The following is a 21,073-nucleotide window of genomic DNA, read 5'->3' on the forward strand; positions in this document are numbered from 1 at the left end:
CCCATCACTCACCCAGTTAGATGAATAATAATGACTGTTCCTTGATGGCTACCCAACCCGAGTACTATTGTGGGGAGGAACATATATCATTTGATATTAACGAACTGAAAATCTATTAAAAAAAAACCTCCTTACGGGTGTAGTGCACTGTACTATTTTATAATTCCAAGCCAAAGTATTGTTGAACGTGGACGAGGAAACGTGAAAATTGTCAGGTCGAATGCAAATTGTTATAGATTTGGTGTAATTCTTGTATTAAGTTATTCATTCTACAAGTCGTTCACCAGAAGAAATGAGAAATGGAATGAAAATGAACCCAAATGACTGAAACAATATAAGAACGTACAAATAACAATATACAGTTCGTTTGCAAAAAAAATAAAACTTCAGTAAAACCTCCATTTAGCGGACATTAATCTAACGGGTATAGTCCGTTATTTGGAGGTTTCATATATAATGGACCTCGATATAATGCACTGTAATTTCTCATATAGTCTGTTATATGGAAGTTACACATCTATTGGACCTGGATATAATAGACTACACTTTCCCATATAGTCCGTTAAATAGAGGTTTTCACTATTTCCTTCAAGTAGTTCGCAACAAGTTTAGTTTAGTGCCGGAAGTCCAAGGTTTAAGTTGTCTCTCCGGGATCTTTCTTGTCTGCGTTTCGAGGACAAGTAGCCAGCGGTCTAAAGGAGTTACCAAGATGCCTCACTCAACACCCTGGGGCGTAAGGAGTAAAAAGTTTCCTAACTGATGTAAAAATTTTGAAAGGTTGTTTTATTTCCTTTAAGCTCGAGTACAGTAATTAACAATGAATTGATATTTTTTTGTAGTGATAATCTCTTGTTTGTGCTTTGACAGGTATATTAGACTGTGTCCTCTTGTTAATTTGTGTCACCCGTTTCCCTGTACACACACACACACACACACACACACACACACATACACACACACACACATCTATACCCAAACACATTCATCCTCAACGCGAACACTAAGACTCGCGTTCTTTGACTGAAGACAAATGCGTCTCATGGTATAAATCTCTCAGTGAGATAATGAACCCGTAGAAGAAATGAAGGAGTGGGTGGGTGGAGGCCAGCTGGCACCCGGAGTGTACAGAATCAAACATTCAACACTCAGCTCCGGCTTCCTGGTACACACACACACACACAGGTAATTGGTGCCTGGACAGACAAGCGTCGACAACCCGTCCTTCACCACACCATTACGGACCATTACGATGCCGTCAATAAATATATGCACTCTAGACAAAAAATATCCCTCATGTAAATATCATTCAAGTATCATATCCGTGTATAAACTCCTCGGTGTAGTGTGTTTTCTGAAATGTTTGTTTATTCGTAACTTTATAATTCGGGAAGAGGAATGCCTTTCTTTTGTGCCAGAGAGGAGTCATGCATCAGGGCGTGACAAGAGAGAATGGCGATGCATCTTTCTTTGTCCGCCGTCGTATCGTCAATATACGTCACCCATTCATCTCTCGTTGCACTAAAATTCATAACTGAATTATAGCCAAGTCCAGCCACCGATGAAATGTCTATCCTACACAAATTTACGACACGTTATGAGAATACCGGGAAATACTATTCTTAACTGACAATTGATGCTTTAAATCAATAATGGTAAAACAATTCTATCTGGTATAATCAATATCTATAATTAGTATACTGGAGTCTTGGTATGGTATGGTATGGTATGGTATGGTATGGTATGGTATGGTATGGTTCTCTGGCTTCAAATTCTAAGATATCGCAAATGTGGCTACAGAGGAACTATGTTATGGGCCCACAGCTCTCGCAGGATGAATAGAATAATATAGTCGCTTGTTGGACCACCGGGGCAGCAACCTATAAAAGTTAATAGCCCCGAAGACAAGTTATTAACCACGAGCGATCGGGATAGTGTCAATTTTGAACCCTGTATGCAACATTTATTTTCACTTATTTTCTCTAGCTTAATGTAGTGTAAGTGACAGGGACTATTGGGAAATTATGTAAGTGGCTTTCAATTTATTTTCCCTTTGTTAATAAGATTCATATCCTTAATTATGCAAACATTGACTCTACATAAAGTACTTAACCAAACCCTTGGGTAAATTTGAAAGATATTTTTGGATGTTAAATCTTTTTCTTTCACGAAAATCCAATCTGAATTTTCTACCATAAATAATGATATTTATGACACTTTGAGCAACTCTCATATTGAAGATGGGAACTGGAGGCTAGTTAGTTGACGGCTTGTTGTGTTATCTGTGAACGTGGACACAAACAAGCAAAAAGTACTATTCAAGTTTTCATGGTCAAGGAGGTATTCTCATATGAAATGAAAAAAATATGTACATTTCAACTCCATAAATTCATCGATTTCCCAGGATTCTGCCACCAGGCGTGTTACCATCAACATAACCACACCTGAGGGATATCTAATATTTTGTGCGTGGGTGAATAATCTCTTGCAAAGGTACAATTTTCACCTGGTGACTCATTTCACCATGGCAAGCCAAAGCATAAGTGATGACTCCGTTGGAACATCAAGAACCTCAAATATCCTTCATTAAATAGAATAAAATTTGAGGATACACACACCTCATGCAGATATATACACCTTACACGTGTGGCCGCTGAAGACATAGAGACTGGAATACCCAATGAGTTTTGAGAAGGTGTAAGAAAGAAATCCATCTATATTACTGACATAAAGAAGGGGACTTCATGCACACGTATCTATAAGACAGGAGATGCAACGATTCTGTGTTCGAGGGTGTAGAGCGTCTGTCTGTGGGTGACCGTGGCATAGAGAGGGGTTGGGGGCCGGTGAGCTAAGACACAGTTGGCCACAGTCCGTCATGGAGGCAACATCTCTGACGCACCTGGTAAGTAGTGTGTTGTTGTTAAGTGATAGGACGCACTATGTGTTTATGGGCAGGTGTTACATAGTACTGACAGGTGTTTTGTGGGTTTGATAGGTGTTATACGGTGTTGTCAGTAGTTGTTTTGTGTTAATAAATGGTATGTGGTGTTGACAGGTGTTAAGCGGTGTTCATAGGTGTTATGTGGTGGATTTGGCAGATGTTATGGATTATTGATAGGTATTATGTTGTACTGACAGGTGTTATGGGTTGTTCAAAGATGTTCCGTGTTGTTAACAGGTGTTGTAAGGTGTTGCATAGTGTTTTGTGGTGTTGTGAAGTGTTGGGCATTGATAACCAACCTATTGTAGTGGTAGTTAGTATAAAATAATGTTGTGTAGATCTTGTACGCATAACCTAATGTCTTGTAGCTTAAGTTTATTTCCCTGTGGTAGATGTACTGTAGTGTTGTGTCGTGTGGTGGTATGTGTAGTTCTGTGTATTGTAATGTTTGTTAGTGTTAGGTGTAGTGGAATGTAATGTTTTATAGTGGACTTAATTATAGTGTTCTATGCTGTATTGTGTCTTAGTTCTCGGTGTGGTTTATTGTTAATTCCTATAGTGTTATATAATGTTATATTGATATATAGTACCTAACGTCACTACGTGCTTATCACCTACACACACTCAGGTAATCAACGGTAAGCACACTCTTTGGAGATTATGAAGGTATATTGGCCGCAATACCTATTTTTTATAATGGATATACATAGATAATATCAAGATATTGATTAGCTGTCATTCAGATGTAAGAATAAAGGGTTGTAATCAAGTAGAGGTAACATAACTGGACTACCTGGTGCCTAAGAGTCTATTTTAATGGCTTGCTGTACTGTATCGGGTACTAAAGTCACCTCTTATGATGTATGGTGAAATGTATTATGCAATGAAAATAATGGATTGTAGAGATAGTAGTATTGGGCGAGGAACTGTGTGTGTGTGTGTGTGTGGAGGAGAGTTTGTTCTTCGTTTGTCTGTACATTTAAATTATATATATTTTCGTAAAGTTAAGGGATATACTGAAATTATTGCTGTATCATATTTATACCTAAAATATTGGATATACAAAGGGCGTGCGTGTGTGGGTAGGGGTGTAGTAATTCGTGTACTATTTGTGAGAAACGGACGAACTGGAACATTATTAACATTCACTCACGCAACACGATTCAAACATAAAAACCTCTGCCAGTATTTAGTGGTGCTCTTTAATTAATTCAACCTAACCTAACCTTGCCTAGCCTGACCTAATTTAACCTAAACTAATTTAACCTAACCTAACCAAACCTAACTTAACCTACCCTAAAATAACCTAACCTACCGTAACATTAAAACTACCACTAACATCGCTTTATTAACAATAGGAATTTAAATGTTGAAAGTCAAGCATTAATATCACTGGAAAAAAAATTAGTCTGCTTGACCAAATTGATGAGCTTCATAAAACAATTGTTTATTAAAAGTTTCCACTACCGCGACACTGATCACATCAACTATTGTTTAACTAATTGTGTGAACAAGGAATTATTTTTTTCATTTATGTAAACATTTCATCCCTCACTTGTTATTATATCAGCACAAAGCTTTGCACTTGACCATTGGGGATAAATTTAGCATAATGTTTATATTAACATTTTTAAATAGATGTTAAAATTCTACGTATATCAGATGGAAATACATAAACATTGGGAAAATGGTTAAAAATGATAGCAAGACCACCACAATTTATTGATAATAACTGTTTCCATTTCCAGATTGTAAGTTTCGCGTCTCGTTGAAAAATTCAGCCTAAGTAAAGACTAAAACGGACTTCATTATTTATGCCTTTAGCATCTGAACTGAGTGAGGAGCTGCAGCCAGTATGGGGAACGACACGCTATTGGTCGACCACACGCATACTCAAACCTCTACACAAAAGATCAATTTCTTCATAGCGTGTAATACTGTAATACGAATAATTCCTTGACAAACATCACAAATATTCCATGACCAAATACAAATAAACCAAATTGTATGAGCAATGAGTAAATACAGGGGGGGAGGGTAACTCAGGCTGGCTTCGTTTAAATACTGTTTCTGTTAAAGTAAGATTCACGAGTTTACGCTATCAAAGTTTCTAAGTAATGGGCTATCAGATTCATGATTAATTGCAATGTTATCTAAGGCTTATAAAGAGAGGTAAACATAAACAGATTGGTCTTGACGTCACTTACATTGTTGTCATGATATTACAGTCGTCAACGCTCAAGTACCTTATTTTATTCTACATCTACTGAAACTCCCTTGGTGAGGACAATCTCTACACGATCACTCACTTCCCCCATCACTATTTATTCTTTCTGTCACATAAACATTCCGTCATTCATATGTCACCATGTTAACAATAAGCTTGGCTGTCTACACTACTGACACAAAATATGACACTATCAGGTCACTATATTAGGTGTCAACAGAAATAGCGCTTTATATAAGGATATTTACCTCCTTTGCTTGGAAATATGGGCGAGTTGTTAAATAAAGAGGTAGATACATGTTAATGATCATGTACAACGGCATACCAACACCAGGGCTGGCGATCACTTACGATACGAATTTCTAAACATAAGGCCTCTGGGATGACCCTCGCTCTCCAGTCAAGGCTTATGTCACTATTAGGTGGCCACTGAACTTTACTGTACCTGTAACTTGTATTCCTAAACAAAATATCTGATTTAGGTAATTCATATTGCCGGCAGCCCCTCCTGGCCACCATGGTTACCCTACGAGTGTTTCTCCTTCACGTGGTCACGACTGAGCAGGTCGACGCCTCACTCGCCCATCAGCTCGTGCGGAGGATGAGACAGTACTCTGGCCAAGGAGGCGACATGGATGAGCACAGCAGCGAGGATGTACAGAGTGATAATGGGGCCAAACACAGCGGGGTGGAGGTGCTGGTGAGCCAGGTGGCAGAGGAACACTTGAACGGGTGTTGCCTGATGGTGGCGACGGAAGGCCATCACCCTGACACCACTCGTCTCCTCAGGTGAGATCATTCATTATCCTAATAATTCATAATCTTGATAGCTTTCAGGGAACTAGTTATGTAGAGTTCCACCCATAGCTAGACATAACTGACAGACAGGAACATAAACACGCTTAGCCCCCCCCTCCAAACACACACTGTAATGATGATTTCCTCTGAAGTTTTTTCAAAGACGTGTACTGAGCTACACGATCAAATAAATTTCACAAGCGGGCATTTACACGAGATCGTATTTGTACCTATGTAAGGAATGTTTCATGGTGTGAGGAGATCTATTAAACACAGTAACTGTAGACGGATACAAAACTTGCTAAATAATATACTGCCGAGTCACAAAACACCGGTGTACTCAAAGCAAAACAATTAATTTACTAAGAATGATCATATAAACTTTCCAATCTCAGGGAAAGTACATTTCTATGAGCAGTGTTCTTGTACACTTACTAAGGCGTAAGCCGTCATGACAGTAAAAGGTTAACAAAAGCATTATAATATCCCTCTTGGAACACCCAGAATTTCATCAAATACCGCGGGAATTACATTAAATTACGTTTATTTTAGTATTTATAACCAATTTTTTATGATGGCCTTTTTTTTTTTAGATAATAACATCATGTTTTTGTTTAGAAATTCTGTAAAATTTGGTGCGATATAAAATTGTTTCACACAACTGAATATTCCCGTCAGTGTTACCAGGTCCAACGTACCATAAAAACAATGTTGCCAGACCCTGTGCAAAATAATAATGTACTCTGTTCTAGTGTATCATGACAGTGCCGTCAGGTCCAGTATATCATAACAGTGTTGCCAGGTCCAGTTTATCATAACAGTGTTGCCAGGTCCAGTATATCATAACAGTGTTGCCAGGTCCAGTATATCATAACAGTGATGCCAGGTCTAGTGTACCATAACAATGTTGCCAGGTCCAATATATCATAACAATGTTGCCAGGTCCAGTGTATCATAACAGTGTTGCCAGGTCCAGTTTATCATAACAGTATTGCCAGGTCTAGTGTACCAAACAATTGCCAGATTCGGTGAGTATAAGTAATATTAAACAGAGGAAAAATAAAACACTCTCACCACTACTGTATACCTCCCTAACCTAACCTAACCTAACCTAATCTAACTCCCTCTGTAGAATTAGGGTGTTTAATCATAGTTGATCCGATATTAGTATAGCTAGATCTAAAAACTAATTAACCTGGTCATCTGTACCTATTGATCATCTCTAGTTTCTTAATGATGTTTCAGTCTCGTAAAATCTTTCCTCACACTCACAGGACGCTGGCTAAAACAGGTTATACTAGTGTGTTAGTGGACGCTGATCTGGCTATGGCGTCCACTAGCTCAAAGAATGACGCCCTCCTTCACCAACTGAGAGACTGGGAACATAAAATTTCTTGCTGCGCCCTTGTTCTGTACCTGAACGATAACTCCTCCAGCACCGTCGCCTTCAGGTTAGTCTTGTCTGTTATTGTTATCGCCATGTACAATCATCAACATCACCACCTCTTTCACCACCATTACTGCTATTATTTTTAGCTGTCAGGTGAGTGTCCACAACAGTGTTACGAGCTTTTGTTCCCGAGCTGGACACCTTACCAGGAACCGGGAGTTTTGTTTACTTACATTTCACCTCATGTTTAGCCTATTGCTCCTGCATTATTCAGTCTCACTCAGGTATTCTGTATCACTATAGGAGAGTAGTAGCAAACGCAATGTTGGAATGCACAATATATTGACAAGAAACACCAACAACCAGCAATAATCAAACATTAACAATCGCCACACTCATACAACAGTTATATAAATATATAACAATACCCAAACAATCACTCTAATCCTACCACATAGAAATGTACATAAATATTATAAATTTACCTTGCATCCTAAGCCACTATCAACCACAACCGCCGACCACCAGCTCCACACCCTCGTCCGTCCTGGAATGCTCAGCCCTCCTCCCTGGTGCACCGCTTCATTACAACTCCGTTCGAGATCTGAACAACACAGATACGGAGCTCCGGAGAGCCTAACCATGAGCCCAAGCTATGGGCCATCCAATGTATCCATGATCCATAACTCGAGGTTCGGAACATCGAGTCGGGAGATCGAGTAATAGTGGTCGTGCAGCAGCCAAACACGGGTCGATGGTCAGGTACTAGTCGGGTCCTCAAGCATATTCTATATCAAGCTTCGTAATAATACTCATTACCTCCCCCTTAGTAAGTACAGTATTGCCACTATATCTTAGATGAGTATTACCATGAGAACCATTCCACAGGTGAGTAATACTATTGGAACCATTCCCCAGATGAGTGTTACCATTAGAACCATTCTCCAGGTGAGTATTATCATTAGCACTATTCCCCAGGTATGTATCACCACGAACGCCACAACTTCAGGTATCACCATCACCATTACGGTTGCTGACATAATTACTTAAACGGTAAATAAGTAATTGCACCTCCGACCAGAACTACCTGAACACATGAGACATCTACCTGTTAAAAATATATGTAAATACCTCGTGAATGACTCAGAATAGCAACGTAAATATATACACAATTAGGTAAATAAGAGTTATATTCTGACGACCAGGTATTGTCTTAGGCGTCCAGGAAATATTGTCAGTAGGTGTACAGTAATATGTGAAAATTTTCTTTAAAAATCCTTGAAATATGTCACTACAGACCGTCAACTTTTTAACAGCATCGTAGATAAGTATTCTAGGAAGTATGAATCCTGAAGTGAGTTGCAGTATGGAGTTCCTGAATTTACCTGTTGGCTTTATTGATCTCTTGAAATAATAAACATGTGCTAGACCAGGGGTTCTCAACCAGGGGGGAATTCCCCCCAGGGAGGGGAATTCAGGTTTTCGGGGGAATGTATATGTACTAATATGGAAAAATAAAGGATTTTCAGTATTATACGCATATTATTTGGAATGCACTTTTTAAGGCAGACAATCTTGGAAAGGAGGGGGGGAATGACATTCTGACATATGGTGAAAGGGGTGCATGGGGCAAACAAGGTTTGAGAACCACTGCGCTAGACAATTGCAGTCAAGGTTATCAGGGAGGAGAGTTTTACTTAACTTTTGATTTTGTTAATGATACTACTACCACTACTACTAATAATAATAATAGTAATAATAATTAATAATCATAACATTACCTTTCATACAGAAGTCAGACACAATCCACATTATGAACAAAACACAAAGGAAAAAGCTTATCAAATATTACAGAAATAACTCGTAGTAATGAGGGAGAAAGTACGTATTAAAACTACAACAAAAACACGAAGTCCAAAGTATAAACACAGTAAATATTCCTTATGTGTTTGTTGTACAATAAAGGAATATAAGAGTCGCTGTGATAAAATATGAAAGCAGCTATATTAATTAATCAAATATTTTTCCAAGTTCACAAAGGAAAGAATACAGTGAGCTTGAGTCAACATTTTGAATTATATTTTTATTTCTGTTTCAAAATATCACATTAGATTTTCAGTTTCGATTTGATTTTGAATTTTCTATACGTGTAGATATTTCTTCCTTTTCTTATGGTTGAAAATAATAATAATAATAATAATAATAATAATAATAATAATAATAATAATAATAATAATAATAATAATAATAATAATAATAATAATAATAATAATAATAATAATAATAATAATAATAATAATAATAATAATACAGAGAAGGTGTTTGTATCTGGGTAACTGTGAAAGAGGTCCTGATCTTTTAGTTTATCTGTTCTTTGTTTATTTGGTTTTATTTTTGTTCAGGTTCCTGCAGGCTGTGGGGGTGTGGCGTTGGCCTGAGACGAGGGTGCTGGTGGTGGGACCCGAGTCTAGAGTACAGCTCCTCCTACGTCACGAGTCTCTGAGGAACACCATCCACATCCTCTACTTCGTCCCAACGCCTCTAACTTCTGACACCAAACCATTAGTCACTGACGTTGAAGGTGATGACGCAGGTGATAACTATAATAACACAGGTAAGTTCTCCGAGTCACTATCACCTGAATGGCTAATGCTGATCAGCCAGCTTTGACGATGGTATTGTGTTTTGCATATTTCTCAAGTAACTCTCTCCGGCAGCCTCCACGGTGTACATATATGAGCGTTGTCTCTACTGCCGTGACGGGTCGCCTGATGTGGTGCCCCTGGGATTGTGGGACAGTCACAGAGGTTACCATAACACCGTCCATCTCTTTAAAAGTTAGTGTCGGTAATCGTGTGATACATGATCTGATTCTCGGTGATGTTGTAATAGAAAAGGTAAATAGTTATTCCAAAACTTACGGTCAATAGTCCTCTGGTTTATAAACTTTTATATAATTCGGTACAGGTAAGCTACAGTAAATATTCCACTATTGGTAAAAAAAAATAAAAAAATAAATCATTATAGGTCGTCAAGAACAGAAGTAAATTATATCTCCTAACTGTAGCACTGAGGGAAGTAGTGGCCGACGTTGTTGCAAGTAAAACTATTTTCTTCGTTAGTGGTCCGGAGTTCCATATACTCATACAGTACATCCGGTAATAGTGAAAAGTGTTGCCGTTTTCCAGATCCGTTTGCGGACATGGGTGGCCACAAGCTGCGAGTGGTGGGTTTGTCGTTCTTCCCGTTCATCAAGTATGACCGTGAAGGACCTGAGGCTGGATCGACTGTCACCCCCCACGACTGTCTCGACCACCGGATGCTTCAGGAAATGTCAGAACGACTAAACTTTACGTACGAATAAAATTTTGTTTCGTTTGTTTCCATTACATAGTTTCAGTCGCCTGTCACCATTATCTCGATGACTAAACGGATTACTCAGTACGACTTTCATTCTTGCACGACTAAACTGACTTTAAAAATTTTCGTTGTTGCTTGATAGTACGACCTAACATCTTAAGTGACTTGCATTACTACCGCATGACTCGAGTATCGTCTATTTTGCCCCTGCCAGCTGTCAGAACTATCCTACAACCTACTTGCAAAATACTCTATTATCGATTCTCAATTTCATTCAAGACAGACACTAAAACACTACTTAATACAGCGGAAACTCAATTTATAATGACAATAATAATTCATATCATTGTACCCTAAATAAATTATGTATAATACTACTTTTATATTACATATTCATAGCACACGTTACAACTTTTCTTCAAGACGAGATCTTTTAAAACTTAATCGTTTACTAACCTTCCTATCAGCTTATCTTGTTCACCTGGTGATTCTCTTCAAGTTAAGAGTACATGTAACCATAAAAAGATGTTAAGTTCCAATGGTTAATGACTTTTGCGAGTCTCTCTCTCTGTATATTGGTAGATGGATAAATAAGAATAAATAGTAAGTAAAAATAGTGATACTGAGAGGACTTAGTTGAGGTTTGCAGTGTCCAGTGTACTGTAGCTGACATAAGTCCCCTTTATCTTTGTCAACTATCATATCGTAATGCATACACCTGAGCAGATTATTTTCCATAAATCTTACCATGTATCACCATCCACGAGGTACTTAAAATTTCCCTTTCAACTTTGAGGCATTGACAAAAAAAATCTTTCAGTTGTTTTCGATGAATATTTGGTGAATTTCATTGGCAATAAAAAAGTAAATCGATTTTGAATAACAGTAGAGGAAATATTTTTACTCTTATCCAATAAAATGCTCTGGATAACGGAGTGTTGCCATATTTGAAGGCAACAGCCAATATGAATCTTTGGGTCAACTAGCCACGACATCGATAGCGTGTACAGTAAATCTCCCGATGGTACACGAACGACTGCACGAGTAAGAGAAATGAACTTGTAGAATATAAAACCACTGTTGCCCCAAAAAATTTCTCGGCTTCTAGACTAAGCGGTGGATAGGGATGGTCAGGAATAGTCAAAAGAAGGAATAAATAAAAACTAAAAAAATCTGGAATTACCTGTATATACAAAACATGAAATGACATAAACAACAATTAAGGTGTTTCAGATTTGAGGTCCGTTTGCCGGTGGACGACCAATGGGGAACGCTGGATAGTAACGGATCCTGGACGGGGATGGTGGGCACACTGGCTATGGAGAAGGCCGACATATCCTCCTGTCTCTTCAGTTCGCAGGCCAGGAATAAAGTCATTCGCTTCACCAGGACCTACGCCCCCGAGCCCTTGGTGATAGTGACTCATAAGCCACTACCTCTACCGCAGTACCTAGCTGTGATCAAGCCTTTCAAACGTATTACATCTGCCTGTCTGTACACCTGCACTCTAGTAGTCTGTCTGGCCTTTATCTATCTTTTTAATTATTTCCTCATTTATCAGTCTATTTAATGACTATATACACCATCACTATAGGCCTACTTAATAACTGCATTTATACCATCACTGTACTCTATAACTGTATTCACACCTTAACTATACTGTACATCATAACTGTATTTTACACCTAAACAGCCTCACACCATTCTTATAAAATATTCATACCTCAAATAATGCATAAATCAACATGGCTTCGAGTGAATAATGAATTAACCTCACACAATGAATGCAGTGACATAACACACCTGGGGGCACGTCAGTGTTTGGTTACCATTTGATTACCTGTGTACCCAACGTCGCGTGCCATAGGTGTTCTTGCCGCCGTGTACTCTATGTTTTTGTAAGTGATCATGAAAAAAAACACTAATTATTTTCGGTCACTTGAATATTAGATCACTGAGCGTATTGTCACTTGATGATTAAACACCTTTACGCTACCTGGGGGGTTAGGTTAGGTTAGGTTTGGTTAGCATCAGGGTGGTTAATACTTAAGTGAAAATCAATTAACATCTCTCATTATTACCATTACCACTACCATCATCTCTCTCGCTACCACTATCATCATTTCTCCTTATCACTATCATCAACACTATTATCATTCCTTATCACTATTATTATCTTGCTTTATCACTATCACTCCTTATCACTATCACTACCATACCTTATCACTATCATTCCTTATTACTATCATCCGTTATCACTATCACGCCTTATCACTATCACGCCTTATCACAATCACGCCTTATCACTATCACTCCTTATCACTATTCTCATCATATCTCACAGCGCTGGTATGGTTAACATTGATGGTAGCGTGTAGTGTGGCTGGGATGTTCTTCTGGCTCCTCCAACAAGGAACATCACATCATATTAAAAAGCTCCACAATTTCAACCTCGTCGAGTCTGTCTACCAAACCATCGGTATCCTTCTGGAGCAAACACCCTTCAGACATCCCAGCAGCTTGAATGGGCGTGTAAGTTAATGTTGTGTTCGGATCATCTGTATTATATAGTAGTTAGCTGTTGGCTATACGAAGAATTAAATTTGTGTTGGTTTTAGGGGTGGGAGGATTTTTGGTAAGAGTTTTAGTAATGGTGGTAGTAGTAGTAGAACTAAAAACATATACTGTATATAAAAATCTGCCCGTGTAAATTTTCGGGAAAGAGGGTTACCGGTACTCAAAATATTCACTTTAATGGATTATAAACTTTAAGTGTTTTAATATATTTTACCATGTTTGAAATAATTAACTGTTAATGGGGATATATTCTAACTACTGTACACAAACACTGGCTCTATGTTTCACCCCCCCCCCCCCTAAGATGTGGGTGGTGTGGTGGAGTATGTTCAGCCTGATCCTCGTCACCATGTATCGTTCGTCTCTTGTGGCCAACCTGACGGCACCGGAGATAGGTGTACCGGTCAACACCATCAAGCAGCTCTTACAACAAGACGGGTGGACGTGGGGGATAGAACCTGGTTATGGCTTGGGTTGGAATTTCCTCAAGTTCAGCAACAACACCGATGTAAAACGAGTGTTTGCCAGGCTCGAGGTAACCTGTTTTAGGTAGTAGTTATGTGACTATTAAATTATATGAAAAGGTTTTGATGACAGATGGACTTATATCTTGCCTTAGAAGAATGTGAATGTATATTTAAATTTAAGTAGATGAGTTTGTTTATATTTCTACATCTAGGTAATTGTATGCTTATCCTTCCATTTATTGATATTTTGTTATTTCTTTGTTGTCATTAAGATGTGAAAAAAAAATTAATAGTCAGACTTGAGAAAGATAAAAATTTCCCACTTTTGACAGCCCTAATGCGGGTACAGTAGAGGATATGTCATCCCCAAAAGATCTTGCACTTTATCTTTGACAGACGTAGTTTAGGTGTTAAGGGAAGTATGTACTTTAGTGACATGTATCGTGACTCATATCTGACACTAACGGCGCAGGTGTTGGAGGCTGACGAGCAGATACGCCGGATGATGGAGGGTCGTCATGCCTTCTTCACCTGGAAGAACTACGCCAAGACGCTTATCTCTGCCAAGTACACGGATGATTTTGGCTACTCTCCTCTGTATGTTAGTCTTAACGGGTTTACTCCTGGCGGCTGTGGCTGGGGGTGTAGGTGAGTCACTGTCGTGTCTGAGTCATAGATAAGCCACCCTGTCATGTCTTGAGTCAAAGATGAGTCACCCTGTAGTGTCTAAGTCATAGTTGAGTCACCCTGTAGTGTTTAATTCATAGTTGAGTTACCCTGTAGTATCTAAGTCATAATTGAGTCACCCTGTCGTGTCTAAGTCATAGTTGAGTCACCCTTTTGTGTGTAGGTCGAAAGTAAGTCACCTTAGCTATCTGACTGGTGGTTGCAACTGGGAATCATACAGACAAGGGCAAGAAGCCAAGGGTGTATCCCAACTACCCACCATTGTAATTTATGAACTGCCATAAATATTTTCAGTTCCCCCCCCCCCAAAAAAAAAATCTGACTATACACAACGGAATAACAATTCAAGTCATTATCTGTGAAAAAGACACACAAACAAATTTACATATTATTTTTTCTTGTCTTTTGTAACGTTGCAGGATAGGGGCGCCCTTCTTACGGTCATTGGACACCCTGATGCATCGCCTCCTACAGAACAGGCTGGTACACGTCTGGCTACAGGACCTGTTCTTAGTTACAGCCCTGGAAGCTAGGAGAAGCGGGTCAAACACGCCTTCCTCCTCCGTGGGTTTTCGATCAGATACCTTTAAGGGGGGCAAACACTTTATACGAGCAGTTCACATGTTTATGTACAATCGCCTGCACTAATACCTCGTACAGTGGTTGGCGCGTTTTGTGAGATGTGGCAGTTCTGTGGAATGCCTATGAAGCATTATTAATCTGCCTACTATTTTGAGGTTCCTCGAGCCATTCCGAGACTTTTAATAGGATGTAAACAAACACAGAGTTGCCACATCTCACAGGTATAAGTGCAGGCGACTGTGCCATTTTATATTTAGTTTTAGCCTTTTAAGCTATCAGGGTTACACGACCACGGTCCATAAGTCTCATTTCCTTCTCTCAACCCGTAAACGAGTATGCCGATATCAGTAGCTGTTGCATTTATGTGAACAAACTACTTCTTCCCTTCTATGGGATTGAAAATTTACACCGGAGTTGATAGACAGGGTTATTTTTACCTGAAGGATAGACGAGCTATTATCATTTACCTGCCCATTCACAAAAACTCACTTGACTCTCTTAAACATCACGAAACCACGTTGAAAATAACAAGAAAACCATATTGTAATTAACACGAAAACCACGTTGGAAATATCACCAACAACACGATGAAAAATAACACACAACCACAATGGAAATATAACACGTAAACCACGATGAAAATAACACAAAAACCACATTGCAAATAACACAAGAAACATGCAGTAAATAACACCAAAAAATATGCTGAAAATTAACTTTTTATATCCTCTTGGTATTGCGGCACTAAAACACAAGAGGTAATCGCCAGAGACCATCTAAATTTCCCAAGTTTTCTGAGTGGGAGGCCGTTCATCTTCCCGCCCATTCAGATTTTTTTTCCTTCCCGTTCATTCTAAAACGAATTGGTAGCCGTGGTAGTGGTAACCCGGTAATAGCAGAACACAGTGAAAGGAATGTTTGCTGGGTGTTTTCCTGCTGGCTATATGTGTGTATTTTAAGAATGAATAATGATCACATCCACCTGTAAGAACACCTTTGATATTTTATTTTCAAGTAGAGGTAATTTATGTACTTTGGTGTTTATGTGTAGTAGTAGTAGTAGTAGAATTATTATTATTATTATTAGTAGTAGTAGTAGTAGTAGTAGTAGTAGTAGTAAAATTAGTAGTAGTAGTAGTAGTAGCTATAGGGGGAGGATGGAGGCCATTTGATAATACTATGCTTTAAAAAAAGTAGTAGTAGTAGTAGTAGTGGCGTGGCGTGGGTGTCGTGGAACATCCTCCCTGATCTAAAGGGTTATTGGTGGGGATATACTCGCTGTGTGGGAGCGGGAATTTATCCCTTACGGCATAAATTGTAAATATTCCGTGTGTTCACCGGCGATCACCAAGCGAGTGGTGACCTGGCGGCGCTGGGTCGGTGGAATAATGCGAAGCTCGGAGCCAAGGTCAGTGTCGATACGCCTACTTTGACAGGGGTTGTCTCGAGACTTTCGCCCCTATGGGGCCGAGAGTGCTCCCATGCGGTCGCCTCCCCACCATAGTAACGGACACTTCATGTAGGGCCACGACGAACCAATTGAGTATATATAACTGATATTACACCAGTGAGACCATATAAATAGTGGTTATTTGTGCCAAGGATATATATAAACAAGTGCTTGGTGTGACAAATTCTTGTCCATAGTGTATCATTCTGACGTATGGATGGTCGCCCTTGGGGGGGGGGGTGGTAGCCTACACACCCACGCGCGCACGTATGCCCCTACTACCTGGACACAGCAGTCCAGCCTGTCACCTCTCCGCCCTTCCCTCATAAGAACCAGTATTATCTTGTGCCTGGGACTAAATCAGATGCTCGGAGGCGGACGTAACTGTCGCGCAAGGCGCTGTTCACTATGCCTGGTAACAATCATTGCTGCATCTGTGCTAACCCGAACCAAAACTGCACAAATTGTGTTTGTGCGAGAAACAACCGACCATGTGTGGATTGCAAGAAGCGAGACTAATGTCGGAACCCACGTCGCAGGGGGCCGACACAGGTGGCCACAGTGGATATCGCCGGGACCCAACCACCAGATGATATCCGAAATGATAGCAGTGAGTCTACTCAACCCGAAAATGTAGTACTAATAAATGCTGCTCCCTTAGTAGTAGATGTCCACGAGGAGAATGAGAGACAGCCACCTCAGTGGAATGGCATGGCGATGGAAAACGCAGACATATGGGTCAAAGAAACCTATTCAGAAATTGTCAAGTGGTCGCCCGCCAACTTATTTGAACCACCCAAGTGTGCGGCCACCAAAAAAATGATTCGGGAGATGACTCGCCTCATGACTGATTATACTCAGGACCGCTTCCTCGCCCCCTTAGCTCTTCAAATACTGGCAATAATACTACATCTATTTTGTCAGAGAACACACACAAAGACTAAGCACAAAGAATATGTGGCAGCAATGAAGAGAAGATTGGCAATGTGGCAGACTGGGGCCCTTGATGACCTCCTATGTGAAGCAAGAACACTGCAGGAGAGACTAAAAATTACGGGTGAAGGAAAGCAAAACACCGATGACGTGGCAAGAAAATTTGGAAATAAAATGCGCGTGGGGAAAGTGTCTCTGGCGGTAAGATCTCTCACAGAGGAATCCTCCGGTGGGGTGATGCCAATAAACAGAGAGACATTAAAACTACTGAAAGAGAAACATCCCCCTGCAAGCGACGAAGAAGGCATCAGGTTCGAGGGTGTCTATACCCCACCAAACGCTGTCCTGTTCGAGAAAATAACAGGAGAGATGGTGTGGAAAAAGGCACTGAAGACTCGAGGAGGAGTTGGCCCTTCAGGTCTGGATGCAAACGGTTGGAGAGTCATCCTCAGCACAAACAAGTTTGGCCCTGTAGCAAGTAATCTCTGCACTGCCATCGCCGCCCTTGCAAGAAAGCTTGCATCCTCTTGCTGCCATCACCTCCAGGCCCTGACGGCCTGCCGCCTTATTCCTCTGTAAAAGAAACCAGGATGTAGGCCTATAGGGGTGGGGGAAGTGCTGGGGCGGATCATCGGAAAATGCATAATGGAGGTGGTAAAGGATGATGTCAGGGCAGCAGCAGGGAACCTACAAGTGTGTGCTGGCCACCAGGCTGGCGGGGAGGCCGCCATTCACGCCATGAGATTGATATTTGAGCAGCGTGATTGTGAGGCCGTTCTCCTGGTGGATGCTTCAAATACATTCAACATACTTAACCGCAAGGCTGCACTGCACAACATCAAGATCAAGTGTCCAAGCTTTGCAATGTATGTTGAAAATTCGTATAGGAATCCATCAGACCTCTATATAGTAAACAACAAGGCTCTAAGAGGTGATACCATCTTACAGTCAACCGAGGGAACAACACAAGGGGACCCTGTTGCAATGGCAATGTATGCAATTGGCCTATCAGTGCTCCAACGAGAAATAAAATTTGAAACAACGGGTGTCAAACAAGTGGCATATGCTGATGACCTCACAGGAGCAGGAAAAGTGGAGGGCATCAAAAAGTGGTGGGACTTGGTAACATCGCGAGGTCCACAATTAGGGTACCACCCAAACGCCAGCAAGTCCTTCCTCATCGTGAAGCCAGAACATTACGAATGGGCATTGGAGGTTTTTGGCGGAAGTGAGGTCAAAATAACTAAGGGCGGCCAAAGACATCTAGGCGCAGTAATTGGCACTGCGGACTTCAAGACCAAGTACGTAGCAGGAAAGGTGAATGAGTGGGTTAGTGAAATCCAAGCTCCGTCTGAGATTGCTAACACAGAGCCACATGCGACCTTTGCTGCATTCACCCATGGAGTCAAGCATCATTGGGACTACCTGATGAGTACTATCCCTGATATCGGATCCCTCCTCCACCCTCTGGAAGAAGTTATCAGTGTCAATTTCATTCCTAAATTAGTGAAACACCCTGACTTAACCCCAGCAGAAAGAGCACTTCTTGCACTTCCATCAAGACTGGGAGGGATGGGACTAACAAATCCAGAGGAGATTGCTGCCACTGAACATCAAAATTCACTTAAGCTCACGGCAGCCCTCACGGACCACATAATAGCCCAGACTGCAACAGGGGAAGTGGATACCAGTGAAGTAAATAAGATTCGTAGGTCCATTACGACAGATCGACAGCACTGCCAAAATGATAAGTTGCAGCAACTGTTGCTGCAGGTACCAGAAAATTTGAAAAAAAAAGTAGCTATAGCGCCTCGAACTGGTTAACTACGTTACCGATAAGGGCAAATGGTTTCAGTCTTAGTAAACAAGAATTTACAGATGCCATTGCTCTAATGTACGGTCGGCCAGTAGAAGGTTTGCCCTCCCAATGCGTGTGTGGCTCTTCCTATGATAGCGATCACGCCATGGTGTGCAAGAAGGGGGGCTTCATACACATGAGGCATAACGAGGTAAGGGACCTCACAGCAAATATGTTGAAGGAAATCTGCAGGAATGTCATGGTAGAACCGACCCTCCTTCCATTGGATGGTGAGATCTTCCAACACAGGACTTCAAACACATCTAACGAAGCCCGTGTGGACGTCAGTGCTCGAGGATTCTGGACACGGGGACAGCGAGCTTTCTTCGACATCAGGATTTTTGATCCCATGGCCGCATGTCACTGTAACCTTGCTCTCGATGCTGCACATAGGAGGAACGAGAACGACAAGAGAAGGGCATATGGGGAGAGAATTCAAAACGTTGATCAAGGCAGCTTCACTCCTCTAGTGTTCACAAACTCTGGTGGGATGGAACCAAGAGCAAGATGTTTCTACGCCAGACTCGCGGAGGTGATCTCCGAACTGAAGCAGCAGCCCAGAAGTTATGTTACAGCCTGGATGAGATGTCGACTGTCTTTCTCTCTCCTTCGGTCGGCTTTGCTCTGCCTCAGGGGAACTAGAGCTTCTGCCCCAACTCCGACAACTGCTGCAGATATTGACTATGAGGCTAGTGTCACTGAATGCCGCATAGATCTGCGGCTCAACTAATTTAACACATATAGGATAGCTACATATGTATTAGGATATTTAATATTAAGGTAATTAAATGGTGGCGAAGGTGTGGCTATTGGGGGAGGCTGGAGGCCACGTTAATAAAAAAAAAAAAAAAAATAAAGTAGTAGTGGTAGTAGTAGTAGTAGTAGTAAATTCCCAATTCTCTTCCACAGGTGACTTCAAGGGACGTGGTGCTAAAGCTGTATCACCTGCAGAGCGCCTTCTACCTGTACTTCTTGGGGCTCAGTTTTGCCCTTCTCACCTTCATCCTAGAATTTCGACCTCTCATACGACATCACATAACCACCTACTGCCAGCGATGATGGCTTAACTGCTCTGTGTGAACGATGGAGGGTGTAAAACTGTGCTCTCTCTCTCTCTCTCGTTTTTACCATGCATTAAGTAGTAGTGTCAACAACAGAGCTCATCGAATGTACAGTTAATAACGATGTGTTGTTATCATGCTCTTAAAATTGTGCAAATTAGTCGAGTGTAAAAATAAACGTAACCCATTGTTACGAGTTGGGGATTTAGAATATAGTTAAAAGTCTACCCAGATCCCAACAGGCAACAACAACAAAAAAACAAAGACAATCGGACTATAAAAGGGTAGACAAAGGATGCGAGTTTTTGTTGGGTATAATAAAGTACCATAAATTCCTTAACAAAATATTCAGCTTTCTATAAATTACCCTTAACCATGCTTAACCTAAACATTAACAGTATATACATATTTATACAACATACAATAATTTTGAAGCAAGTGGACGTGGGGGAGGCAATATAAGATTACAAATACTTAAGTGCGGAGCTGAGATGGCTGACGAGTAAGGCTGAGTATTGTAGAAGACTGTAGGTAGTCACTGTGCCGTAGGTTTCCAGAATAGGTGATCCTGTGGTCACTTCCCAGAGTGAACTGAACTCTCCTCGAACTCGAGCTGACAAAGAAGACTTGGAGGAGGTGACGCAACAACCAGGATATGGAGAAGGGAAACCCGGGAGTGGTAACTAAGACGAGTCATACTCGTGTTTCGTCCCTAGATGGCGTTGCTCGTGGTGCTGGGTAG

At 40.7% G+C, this 21,073-nt stretch overlaps 1 protein-coding gene across 1 annotated transcript; it reads left to right on the forward strand.

Moving 5' to 3' along the window:
* Positions 1–2,846: 2,846 nt before the first annotated feature.
* On the forward strand, positions 2,847–20,594 carry LOC121856692 (glutamate receptor-like). Its single transcript, XM_042352383.1, has 12 exons — positions 2,847–2,902; positions 5,671–5,957; positions 7,241–7,417; positions 9,759–9,970; positions 10,074–10,193; positions 10,545–10,710; positions 11,950–12,191; positions 13,061–13,248; positions 13,598–13,828; positions 14,233–14,408; positions 14,867–15,011; positions 20,180–20,594. Exons 1-12 carry the CDS (start codon positions 2,876–2,878, stop codon positions 20,327–20,329), a joined length of 2,121 nt encoding a protein of 706 aa, XP_042208317.1. The 5' UTR covers positions 2,847–2,875; the 3' UTR covers positions 20,330–20,594.
* The last annotated feature ends 479 nt before the right edge of the window (positions 20,595–21,073 follow it).

This window comes from Homarus americanus, unplaced genomic scaffold, assembly GCF_018991925.1.
Source record: "Homarus americanus isolate GMGI-L3 unplaced genomic scaffold, GMGI_Hamer_2.0 scaffold32531, whole genome shotgun sequence".
Taxonomy (NCBI): Eukaryota; Metazoa; Arthropoda; class Malacostraca; order Decapoda; family Nephropidae; genus Homarus; species Homarus americanus.

Bases quoted from the DNA above. Each gene is read 5' to 3' on its own strand.
- LOC121856692 (XM_042352383.1), top strand. From the start codon at position 2,876: ATGGAGGCAACATCTCTGACGCACCTG. The intron at 7,418-9,758 runs GTTAGTCTTGTC...ATTTTTGTTCAG, and splicing joins TCCAGCACCGTCGCCTTCAG to GTTCCTGCAGGCTGTGGGGG. The intron at 10,711-11,949 runs GTACGAATAAAA...AAGGTGTTTCAG, and splicing joins TCAGAACGACTAAACTTTAC to ATTTGAGGTCCGTTTGCCGG.